General features: G+C 45.7%; 1 protein-coding gene across 1 annotated transcript in view; it reads left to right on the plus strand.

The window, feature by feature from the left end:
* Positions 1-482: 482 nt before the first annotated feature.
* LOC120789608 (dipeptidyl aminopeptidase-like protein 6) overlaps positions 483-12,725 on the plus strand; it is a 186,594-nt gene continuing 174,351 nt past the window's right edge. The window contains exons 1-2 of the mRNA XM_040126395.1: positions 483-865; positions 1,005-1,072. Of these exons, the coding sequence (XP_039982329.1) occupies positions 1,016-1,072 (57 nt within the window). The 5' untranslated portion in view covers positions 483-865; positions 1,005-1,015. The remainder of the gene's footprint in view (positions 866-1,004; positions 1,073-12,725) is intronic.

Genomic DNA, 12,725 nt, shown 5'->3' on the forward strand with positions numbered 1-12,725 from the left:
AGCTTCGTCAAAGCTCAGCACCCTCCATCGATAACATTGATTTATTATGCTGTAATTGAAACTAAATAACACCACTTCCTCACGCTGAGACACTGATTGTAATTGTCACGAATAATTTGTCACTGGTAACCGCCGGTGTCACTCATCGTATTTGAATCGGATAGGGGTCACCCAGGGTCGGCACTGGGCCGCTTTGAGAAGCGTCGGGGCGATCGAGCCGTGGAAAATCACCGGGGGAAGCACACGACGCGGGGAGACGGCGGTGATCACCGCTTTGTTGTCTCTCACAAACAGATCTGCACAGCCGGGCGACGAAGCGCGACGACGGCGCACCTCGCCGCCCCCCTGCCGCCGTTGCCGCTCCGGAGTGGGCGAGAGACGTTGACGGGCTCCGTCTTCAACCACGCGTTCTCGGGCTGTCGGCTGGTGTGCGCTTGCGCAATGGCTCCGCACACACACACACACACACACAAACACGCCACGCGCCGCGCACACACAGGCAAACAAACATATGGCTGGCTCGGGCAGTCGGTGCGGGCGTGTTCAGAATCCCCCTCGCAGGTGCATGTTTCAGAGATGAGCTGAAGTCGCAAAAATACGGCCGAGTGGATTTCACACAGCCGGTTCCACCGGCTGATTTGGTGGGAAACTTCTCGGCGGATTTACGCTCGACTCGGTGACCATCGGCAGCACTTTGTCGGGAACCAAAAAGACAGGAGGACTCGTTAAACGCGCAGGACCACATCTGGGGAAAATATTTAAGCCAGTAAATGCACCTCTGATCTCAAACGAGCTTTTTTTTTTTTCTCTCCCCTCCTGCAAGCCGATAACCAGGAGCGACGGCGCGAGTGATCCCACGCACCAGGTAAACCGAACGCTTGCCAGACCTGCGTGCTCGCCTGCTCGAAATCTGAACTCCCAACTTTGAGCCTGTCCATTGCTTTTATTTCATTGCTGTTTTTGTTTGTTTTGTTTTTTGTTTTTTTTTGTCCCCCCTCCCCCAGAGGTTTCCACCATGAACCAAACCGCAGGAGCCACGAATGCGTATCGCAGATGCTCCAAGGGAGGAAAGGTAAGGAAGTCTTCCTCCAGAGAAGTTGAGATCCTGGACTGAACGCGCGGCCGGTGCAGCTGTCGAGGCAGCGTGGCATCGGTACTGGGTGTTCGCAAGCTCAGGCAGAGCTTTGTAGGCACGTTGGGTTATTATTGCGCGTCTGTGCGCTTTGGAGATGTTGCAAATTCTGTGCCGGATACGATTTATTAGCCCGATTAATCACTTTGATTATTGTTGGTTGGTGTTAGTGCCCAGTTTACAAGCGCAGTTCTAAGCTTTTGAGCACGAAAAGCCAATTTCTGCAGTCAACACTGCCAAAAAAAAAAAGAAAAAATGTTCAATTTGGTAAGAGAGAGCATGAAAAACGATGCGGGATACAGGTGGATTGGTGCTCACGTGCAGCTTTTCACGTCTTTGTATCATTTCCTGCTCAAACTCCTCATCAGTCACTTGAGAGTCATCCGGTGCAGCCTCATCCGAGATGATGACACTGTAACGCCGCCACTGTTTTGCCAAGCCTGTGACCCACATAACACGGCTGCTGCTGCTGCTGCTGCTGCTGCTGCTTTGTGGATGTACTGTAGCCAACAGGGAGACGAGTGGGGGGTGGGGGTGTTGGGGGGGGGTGTTCGGTGGGAGAGTGGAGGTGGAGAAAGAGAGAGGATGAAAGGGAAGGCTGGTGGAGAAGAGCTGGAGAATGTGGAAGGGAAGGGGACCGCAGGATGAAACCGATAGGGGGGGAAAACGGGCTCTGGCGCGTGTGTATTCCCAACACATCTGGTTCTGTCAACATGCACGATCAGCGGAGATGAAGTATGAAAGCTTATTTATCACCAGCAGCTTCGACACTTGGAATATCCACAGCAGATTTCCCAGTGTTTACAAATATTGATTTTTTTTTCTCTTTTTTTCTCTCCTGCTACAAATATTTGGAGTTGATGTGAATTGATGGGAGAGGAGCTTCACTCATAGAGGTGCACAGAACGATCTGGTAGAAAGAGCGCTGATGGGTGTAGACAGGAAATAACACACACTGTTGCGCTGTGTTGGTTAACACTCTCAGTTTAATTGACACTGACAGGGTTTTTCTTCTTCTTTCCCAGCGTGCCGAGGCAGGGCACAACAGTTCGACCCGGGAAAACTCGGCGGCTTCATAATAAAGCAGTTGGGGCCATGATTTAAAAGCATGCAGAGAGGCGCTGCCAAATGCTCCCAAAAATGTTTCTAGATGCATATTATTACACATTAGTATGTAAGAAAAATTTCAAAAGATGGAAAAGAAACATTATACCATTATTAAACCATTAAGATTTTAATCCCATAATAAAGTGACTGCCATATATATATATATATATATATATATATATATATATATATATATATATACATACACACACACACTACTGAGCTAGTGAGCAAGAAGTATAACAGTAAGTTGTAGCAGTAAGTAAAGGATAATCTAAATGGCTAAAAAAAAGAAAGAGGCTCAGCTAAAAGTAATAAATAAATAGTTCAAAAAGTTGACATAAACACTGACCTTTCAGATGTATGAAAAAAAACAATTAAAATTGCGATCTCTACTTTTATTTACTCGGTTGTGTCAAACAGCAGGCAGTTTAAAGTCAGTTGAGACGAACCCGTTCGGAGCCTGGCAGGTGGTGTTGATGAAGGGAGTTTAATTGACAGGGCTGCGGGAGCACATCAGACGACAAAGGCCGGGAACCACATCGGAACCCCCTGGCTGCCAGAGACGCATGTTTCATATATACTGTTGCCGTTGACGTGCATCTTTACATTACTGTCCCTGGTCACAGGTCAGCGGCTTTCCCCGTGTTCGGTTGCTCAGCGGAGTGATATTGCTGTTCATACTTTTAATATCTGCACCGTGCTTTGGCTCACCGCTTGCTCCGGTTCTGGGTGGTTTCACCTCCGCTTTCGAATCGGCTTTGAGAGAGAAAATAGATCCAGACTAAACACCTCTCCAGACACTTTTGTCTCCAGACAGCAGTCTCCGTTTCATTATCTGCCCGTCGGCCACTTTTAGCCCTCAGGCGGGACGGTCCGCGATTTCGAGCTGTTCGGGGTTTGTATTTGCGTCAGTCTTAGAGCTTCTGGGCGGTGGAGAATTTCTCTTTGAGTCCTTTTTCTCTCCATGGAGTTTACACTTCCAGTCATGTTGACAGGCAGCCACAGAGACGTGTAATGGTGGATTAATGAACCCCTGATTAGGTCTGCATGTGTTGCGCGGGCCTCCCGACAGGATAAGCCTCGCACGGTCGTGGTCATCAGCTCGTGACAGGCTTTGACGGGTTTATAAAACACCTAAAATGAGAGGAGAGCAAGTGCGCTGCTGTGTTTTGCAATTATTGCCGGCTGCCTGAGAATTCCGTCTGCAGCTTGTGTGTCTTGTTTTAAAAAAAAAAAAAAGGGGGGAAAAAGTGTGAGCTTGTAACCTGTAAAATGAGACATTAATGAAGCTGTTGGCCATGTCACCAGCATTCCTGCACCCAAGTTGTTGATTTTTGGTGTATCTGTGTCCTTAAATGGAGGCAGTTTGGTGGGATATCACAGTGAGGCATTCCCAGTACAGTTTTATAGGACGTTCCAACAGATCGTCTTATCCTGCTTATGAGAGATAGACGGCTTTTTTATCTATTTTTTTTTTTCCAAGGCTCGGGGAGAGTCGGAGGAGAGGCAGACAGGCTAGCTTCTCCACCGACGGAAGCCTCTTTACATCATTCGTGAACAGAAGCGGCGTCTAGTTGCCACTGGAGCTGCTCCTCCTTGTGGCTTTTTTTTTTTTTTTTTTAGCAATCTCAGCTGTCACCCTGTTCCCGTTGTGCTCACTTTTCACATTAGCGCTCCGTCCGCCTGCACGGCCTCGGCACAAAAAAAAAAGGAACCTCCCTCTCCTGGGGGGTTGCCCAACGGCCAATCGCGGGAATGTAGGAAGTTATTTGCGATAGTGGCGAGGAGGCAGTGTGAAGGAGCAGCGGCAAACATTAAAAAAAAAAAGGGAGAACTTAATGATGGAGTAACTTGACAAATTGACGATGCAGCGCTGCAACAATTGGACAAAAAATTGTTGCATTTAAGTCGTTTTTATTTTAAGGGAAATGTCAAAAATTCTCTAGTTTTAGCTTCGCAAATGTGAATATTTGCTTATTTTATATCACTGTGAAATGAACAGTTTTTTGGGTTTTGAGTTGATTTTTAAAAGCGAGACAACGTGCACCGTGAGCATACAGGGTGGAACTCTCCTCTCGGGTCTCTGTGATGCACCCGGCAGGTGACTTAACTCTTGTATTAAGAGAGACAGTTCACGCTGCATCGCTTCAGATTATCTGATAGTTCATACTGAGCATTTACAGTAGTTCCTGGACACATTCAGTGCAGCCCGCCCGCAAGAACAAAAGCAAGTGACAACACAAGGATGTCCAGCTCAGCTCTAGTAGTGACGGTTCTCGCAGGATTAAAAACTCTGTCAATGTTGGACGTTTTGTAAAGTGCAAACAAGCACCTCATACTCTCACTATTTCGTCCTGTGTCTTCACTGACTGTTCTGGAAGATCTGACAGAGCAAGGGGAAAATTATGTTAATGCAGTGTCTTAGCATGAAAGGGCCACTAGAGGGCAGTGTGGCACTGCGGTACATGGCGCTTTAAGGGAGTATTGCTTTAACTCGGTGCAATATAATTTAAAAACAATAATTTATTCTTCATTTTTTGGTTCAACCTCTAGTCTGATTGGCATGGACAAAAATAACAGTCCGATAAATACACTGTGCATGGTTACAGGAGATATTTTCTTTTGCCGGGAGCGGTTTTGACTGCATGATTTATTTTACTGTTTTTCCACTGCCGCAATCCTTTACCGTCTCCTCGCTGGTTGACCTTGATCAAGCATTAACAGTCTCTCCATGATAATATGCAGTAGTTACACTATTTGTCCTGCTCAGATTGGAGCTTTAGCTCTGAAACATTTAATAAACGTTCCCACTGCTCTGAGATAAATTCAGAGCTTAACTTTTTATTTATTTATTTTTTTGACTTTGTGAGCCATGCTGCTCCTTCCTTTTTGTCTTCTCTCGGTCACAGCAGGGTAGTTTGATTATCTTGGCCCTTGACAGCCCTGCAGTTCCGTGTGCGCACGCTAAATCCCAATTAGCTCCCCACGCTTTCAGAACCGTTTGCAACTCTGCTAATCTCTGCATCTGCGAAACCCAGAAAATCCCCCACTTCTTCTGATTACAGTTTCATAATGAGAATATGAAAGTTCAGTTTGTGTGAGTCAGGTGAAACACAGAAAAAAAATAAAAAATAAAATGATGCTCCCCTGCAATGAATATGTATTAACTGCTGTTGCCCCAATATCAATTGATCCCTTCACTAAATTTGTCAATTTGACTTTTGTCCTGTCAAATAATTGGAAATTCCCTGACGCTTACTTGTCCGTCTCTTTACTACATGGATTTTTGTGAGTGTGCGTGTGTTTTTTTTAAACTAAAAGTCCTTCGTTTCTGCAGTTACTGAGCTTACACCAGAATATAACCGTGGCGCCCAGTTATTCAGAGAGCCAAGGTGCTGAACGGATATTTCGGGGGAAAACACGGGAGCGAAGCCGAAAGGTATTTGGTTTGAGGGTAGACTTCTTAATTAACACGGCTTTGTTGGCCAACAGCGGGGCAGAACACCGCCGCGAATGTGCCAAGTATTGATCCCGGCTCTCATTACACTGCGGGCCCATTGTAATGCACGGTTATCGCTCCAGCTCCCTCACTGGAGTCTATGGAAATGATCATTGATTTTTTTATTTTATTTTTTTTGTACCACTGGTAAAATGGCAGGCGAATGCCCATCTTAATCATCTTTGCACTTTGAATTTCTGCACCGGACGCCCTCTGCCGCTCATTAGCACCGGTATTCTTCCTCCCAACCCCGGGGACTCTGGAGGACAGGGCCGCGGCGTTGGTCAGGCGGAACCTTTTCATGCTATACAGTACAGCCTTTGCGGCATGAGAGTTGCTCTTTCATGCTGACCTCCATCGCATAAAAGCTTCTGTCTGGCAGTGATGTGATCAAGACTGTCTTGACTCTGTGTCTGGGGAAAAAAGACAAATGCACCTTGTGCCTCTCTCCGAATTTCTATGGGAGCCCATTTAAAGTGTACACAATGAAATTACATTTGGAGGCACATCTGAGAGCTCTACCCCTGTGAAATGAATAATGCAACACACACACACACACACACACACACACAGAATAGATTTTCATACCTTTTAACATCAGTAAATGAGGTGGTTTTTCTTAAATGTGTTGCAAATTGCTAATTCCGCTGTAGTGGCATTTCTGTTTGTAATAACCAACTGGTGTGTGGACTTAATCATCAAGTGCCGTTCCCCAGGCCTCAGCTCATACTACAGAGGAAGTCCTTGAGGAAACAGGAGCGTTATTACAGCATGTTAGCCGGGGAAAAGTATGCAAAAACAACACGATGCTGACGTGCACCAACATTCAAAGTCAAACGCGGTGTTGGTATTACTCGGGCCGCGACAACTCGGCAGCAGCTCTTTTCCCGGGGATGATTGACACCGCGGGGAGTGTAATTGCATGAGTCACCGAGACCTCCCTGGCCCTTCTTGAGTGAGTGGTTGGCTCGGCAAAATGCTCGGGTCATGACAGCCCATCTGGTGGTGTATCACAAGCAGTCAACAAGGCCCGACGAGACAAATGGCGCCACAACAGTAAACAGCCGCCGCTGGTGGGGAGATAGACACTTGAGCCGTATCTAAAATCACAAGCATATCCACTATGTGTCCCCAGAGGCATCAGTACCCATCAAATCAGCCTGAGCTCGCAGCATCCAAAGTGTCTGATGCTGTCAGAGCCCGTCAAAATGGATTGGACCTTTTATGGTAATACAATGCAAATGAGTCTCTCGTAACAAAGAGGAGTTTCAGTAAAACATTGCAGCGTGCTGACGTGCAGGAGCTGAGGACTGCGGGTCAGGTTTAAGTTTGCCCTCTGCTGGATGAAAGAGTTCATGATCCTCGGTGCGAGGGCTCCACGCCTCACTCAGCAAAGTGAGTTGGTGCATAACGAGGCGCCGGAAAAGGTAAAACCGTTAAAGTAACGATTTCTTGATGGTGGGACTTAAATCGAACGATCGGTTTGCAAATAATGAAGAGTGTAGTTTTAAGGCTGCGAATGACTTCCTTTTATTAAACGGAAGACTTTTTAGAAAGATTTCACGGACTGTAGCCGCAACAAATGATCACAGCTGTCCCTTGCATGCAGCGTGCTTCATAAAGTGACAGCCTTGCATCCCTCTGCTGTCTAATGGAGACACCGTGGGACTTTCCACCTCATCACAAAAGACAGCAGGACCCCGCTTACTCCAAACAAACCATAGTTTTATCCATTCTGACCCCATAGTGCTTTTCCTTTTTGCACGACAGTAGAAGTATGAACATAAAGAACAGAGATCCCCCTCGTGTTGTACGTACTCTCACTGGAAACTCGGACGAAGGAGGGGCCACCCTCTGCTTCTGCAGTCTCGCAGTTTATCCTTATATATCCAAAACCCACGCAAGAGTGCCCAGGGCAAACTCGTGTGTTGAGTGGCCTTGGTCAGATATCCAGAGAGATGTATACAAATAGCCGTAAAGCCTTCATAGGTTCTCCGTGTTGCAGGTGTTTTTCACCAGTATTGTTTTAGCAAATGTAGAAAGATGAAGCATAAACAGAGCCCCGCCGCGATATCAATATTTATGGGCTCTTTTAAAAAATACATGTGCTCGCTTGTAAAAATTGAACTGCACTAACAGAATTATTGATCACGATAAGTAATACAGCAGTTACCGCAGTGACCGGGCTCTTCATTTGTATTAATACGACAAAGGGCTTGAAGAATGTGATACGTAACGACTTGTTAGAAGTGACGGTAATGCAGTGCAACAGACTTCTAAGACAATTAGCCGCAGTCCCTCCCCCCTGTTTCAGCACGTCCGCGGTGTCCACATGTCCGTCCATAGGCTGTCAATGAGAATGAGCAATTCATGTGTTATTCATGGATACTGATCTGCATTTTTTTTTTTTTTTTTTTCTCAGCCATTCACCGTTGGTTGATTTGCTCTTTGTGCATTAGAAGCAGTTGCCATACTTGGAGACACATATCTTCCTAAACTGGAACGTTTTAAAGCGAACAGCGCAATTCCTCCCAAAATTTTGTCTTCTTGGTGACTTTGCTTCCTAATTTGAAACGAACGGCTTTGCGCTGACGATGAACCTGTTGCTAACCATAGACCTTTTCCCTACCTTCCTCCTGTCTGAGAAGCCGACCTCGCCACAGGGTCTCGAATTTTGAGCTGGTATTTCTCCACTCTTGTCATGACTGGTTGAGATTTGAGTGGTGCTCTTTTCAGCTGCGTCATCTCGTTGCACCCTCTCCTTCTGCAGTGGTTTAATGGCACACAACTGGAGACCTGGCGCCAGCAGCTTTTTATCTAGACAAACCAGCTTCTAATATTTGTGTAACGGCGGTGGATGGAAACGCATTTTCTTTTTTTTCTCAAATTTAGTTCTTCTGTTTAAAATTTGCTCCGCAATTGGATTGGAAACTCCACTCATGTCTAATTGAGTGGCGAAAAGTTTGCCCCGGATGACTTGTGTTGATGTGACGATTTGTACCTTACAGCGGCAACGTAAACAACCCGTGTGAATTCAGTGTGTGGAATCTCCCTTTTAACCTTCCGGTCTGGCAGATGTTTTTTGTTGTAGCTGAGGTAGATTTGATTTATTTCCAGTGCAGCTATTTCTGCAGTATGTTTTGAAGTTATGGTTCGTTTCTGAGAACTCTGAGTGACCTTTTTAAGGAACCACAATGGCTCTTTGCGAAGCTGGGAGAAAAATACTTTCCCCCATGGACTTGTTATAATGAGGAATTTTTGGTGATGCCATAATTCCTCCCCTTCTTTATTATAGTCCCACATAAGTGTGTTCCAGGGAATATCTAGGTCTTCGAAATCCTTTTTTATACCCCTCTCCTAAGCTAAGCCTTTGAGCAGTAAGCTCTGGAAGGCCTTATGTTAGCTCCTGGTGTCTCTGCACGCTGACGTACACGGAGCAACAAAGAAACCCCTTGGAGTGAAATCCTATTAATTGCAATCACCTCACTAAATTTCAGGTGAGAGCGTGTTGGCCTTGTACAGGCTTTGAATGTGATCAGTTAAACTCCAGCACATTTGCACCCCCCTCCACACACACACACACACAATTTCAAGGGGTGTTGCACAATCAGGGAGTTTAAATTTTACCAGTTTAATACAAAGCAGCAGCCTTTTGTTTTTGTCCAGATTTTGTTCTTTTCTGTTCTTTAATAATGAAATGCTTCTTACTTTCGGCTCTAAGCTATTTACTTTTTAATTCCAAACATTTCAAGAGGTTGTGATGTCTGTTTTTCTTACCTTTTTTATAAGATAAACTTGTGTCACTATATGTTTAAATTGCCACTTTAATAGTGCAGAGATTTTAAGTACCATCTTTAAAAGTGGATTTAAACCCCTGTATATGACCTGCATATAATCATTTGAACTAAGGCAGTCATTTAGCCCTATTTGGCCTGATTGCTTGGCACGCTCTTGGCTTGGCCGTGACTTTACATATTGTTTTCCGAAACTCTGTCCTTGTCTCACTGCATTTCCAATCTGCAGCCCTTATTGAAATGTATAGCATGGCCCTGCCACAGCCCATTTTCATATAACTGGTGGAGGCGATTTTATTGACTTATTGCAAAAAGCTAGTGCATAACCGATCGCACAAGCCACATCTGTCCCCGCGTCCCTGGCAGTTATAAAGCGATGATTTGTCGTGTTGACTACCATGTTGCTCTACATTGCCCTAAAACAAGACGCTGTTCCCCTTGGCAATGAACACACTCTGCCTGAACATAAACAACAGTTTTATTGTGCTACAGTCTGCGAGCTTCCAAATCGATGCTTTGTAAATCATCCTTGGGAGTCGTGCACACACAGATCCATTCTGTGTAGCCAAAACATCTATGGACACAGTCGCACATTAATACAGATGGATAAAGAGCACAAGGACAATGCCGCGCACTGGCAGCCAATAATAATGAGTTGTTTTGTGGCAAAATGGCAGAGAATCAGAGAAATGAACGGATCAGTAAAGCCATCGACCATCTTTTCAACTCCTGAGCCGTCACTAGAGTTTAACAAAAGCATAATACTTTCCGATATTTCACTAGTGCTGAAGCTCACCTTGCTGCCTGTTTATATTAGTTTTACTTAATGGGTTTTGTTCCTCCAGAGACGGTACAATCTAAAATGAGCAGCAAGCTGTAGACAACACCGGAAAGTGGGACAGGTATGCAGGTGCAATGCTGAAAAACAGCCTACTCATCCGTGTCCTTTAGGGTAACCTGGTTTGGTGTATAGATGAAGACCTGCAGTGCAGTCTCTTGCCCGATGTTCCACAGAAATCTGTCGCCTCAGGGATAAACCATCTCTCTCTTAACGATAAAGTTGATATAGGTCATCATGAGTGTGCTGTGGCACCAGAGTTTCAAGTTATAGGCTACTCCTTAAGATTTTCATTATGCCAAACTTCATCTTTGCTACTTTTTTTTTTTCTCCCAGCAGTAGTCATTCAGTGTATTCGTGGTCTGTAATTTTCTCATTATATAATGGTTTTCTTCGCTGGCGGGGGAGTTTGCAATGCATTCGTACACACTGGACGCGATGCAGAAGGCGAAAGCTGGTTCATGCCTTGCTAAAGACAACACTAGCTTAGCTTAGCTTAGCATAAAAGCTGTAAACGAGGGAAACAGTTAGCCTGGCTCGTTCCAAAAGTAGAAGTGAGGATTATCCAAATACCTGCACCTCGAAATCTCACTAACTATCATGTTTGACATGTACAAAAACTGAGGTGTGAAAAGGACTCATTTCGGTTTTAGGGCAGGTTATTTGTTGCTGAGTCGTGAGTCTGGATGCACGCCGCAGGATTGAAAAATGAAAGGCCTGGGATGTCCCCCGTCATCCTGCCCTCAGATACTGACCCCACACACAGACATTTGTGGCAACGCAACCTGCAAGCCAAAGAGATCGAGGACATGATTCTGTTTTCCAGCTGCCAGCGGCAACCCAAATCAAAAGGTCTGAGTTTCACAATGCGAGGCGAAGAGTTTTACATTGGAGTAAACGGGAAATTGTTGCTTTAACTTTCATCCATTGGGCCTTTTAGATGGAAAGGTTTGCACAAAGGGTGTCGTTCTTTTGCACCATTGTATGTTGACTGACCATGACGATGCCGGTGTTGAGGAACCTTGTTCCATTTGTGTCCTGATGTGTTTTCTTTACTGTCACTTTTTCCGCTCAGGTTCCAGTTTGATGCAAAATCTCTGCGGAAATCCACATATCTCACACACACACACACACACACACACACACACACACATCACACACGCATACAGTAGATCCAGATTTACAGTGTTGTTTACCAGATATTTTTCAATTTTCCTGGCGTGTTCAAACAGGCAGTGTGTGACATGTGACACTAATTTGCATGCTGACAGTGATTTCGAGTCAGATTACACCCATCTGATTGATGGCCATGCTGTTGCCCCCGAAGCCACCTTGGGCGATGTGATATGCCCCCCCCCCCTTATCAGACACCAAAGCATATTCCTGTAGTTAATCTTCCCAAATGGGCGTTCACAGAAGATATCCAGCATCCACGGGCCTTGACTGGTAATGAAAGACAGCCTTTTCCAGTGGCACGTCTGAATGCAGCTCATCTCAAAGCAGCAGAAATTACAAAGCGGGTGACAGGAAGGAAGCTTTGCTGGCACGTTTATGTATTCACCAATGTAGGGTAGGGTCTTCCGTGTGAGATCATAGGACTGTATGCCTATATGCTAGGAAATGAGTGTTGTTTTTTTGTTTTTTTTTAAGTGAATCCACTCTGCTGATAAATGATAATGCCAGACAGCAATGCCGCAGATGTATTCTGGTGCGAAGCTTGAGAGAGGCATGAGTGGGCAGAATGCGTAATGGCTGCACACAGAGATGTTGTCTGACAATGAATTCACTCCATAGCAGCTCCCCTCAAGGAGGTTACACAAAAAGTTACATAGGAGAGAGAGAGAGAAAAAAAAATGCAGCACTACAAAGTCAACGTAGGGCCAAAAGTATGCGGACACCCTGTCCACGCTGGGGCAACAGGCGGGGGAAGGTGCGTTCCTGATTCAACGTGGCTATGCACCGATGCACAAAGCCCAGTTTGGTGTGCGAGAACCTGTGCGGCCTGTGCAGAGCCCTGACCTCAACTCCGTCCAACACACATTTGGGGACTGGGACCCCAGCTGCGAGCCAGGCCTCACTGCCCGACCTCGCTAGCGCTCTCATGGCCGAAAAGGAGCAAGATCCCCGCAGCCATGTTACACAGTCTTGTGGAAAGTCTCTGCGGAGCACGGGGCTGCTGTGAAAACTCAGTTTGGCTGAGTCTCCCTGATGGATAAACATGAACCATCCAGGCACGTGCAGGGTACAGCCAACTTCACAGTGCCATCAGTCAACCTTAATGGTTGTTAGCATTACTGAGTACCCTGGTCTAATCGTTTTACAGTCTGTTGACAGTAGAGTGGGATATGTATG

The sequence above is a fragment of the Xiphias gladius genome, chromosome 5 (assembly GCF_016859285.1).
Source record: "Xiphias gladius isolate SHS-SW01 ecotype Sanya breed wild chromosome 5, ASM1685928v1, whole genome shotgun sequence".
Lineage (NCBI taxonomy): Eukaryota > Metazoa > Chordata > Actinopteri > Istiophoriformes > Xiphiidae > Xiphias > Xiphias gladius.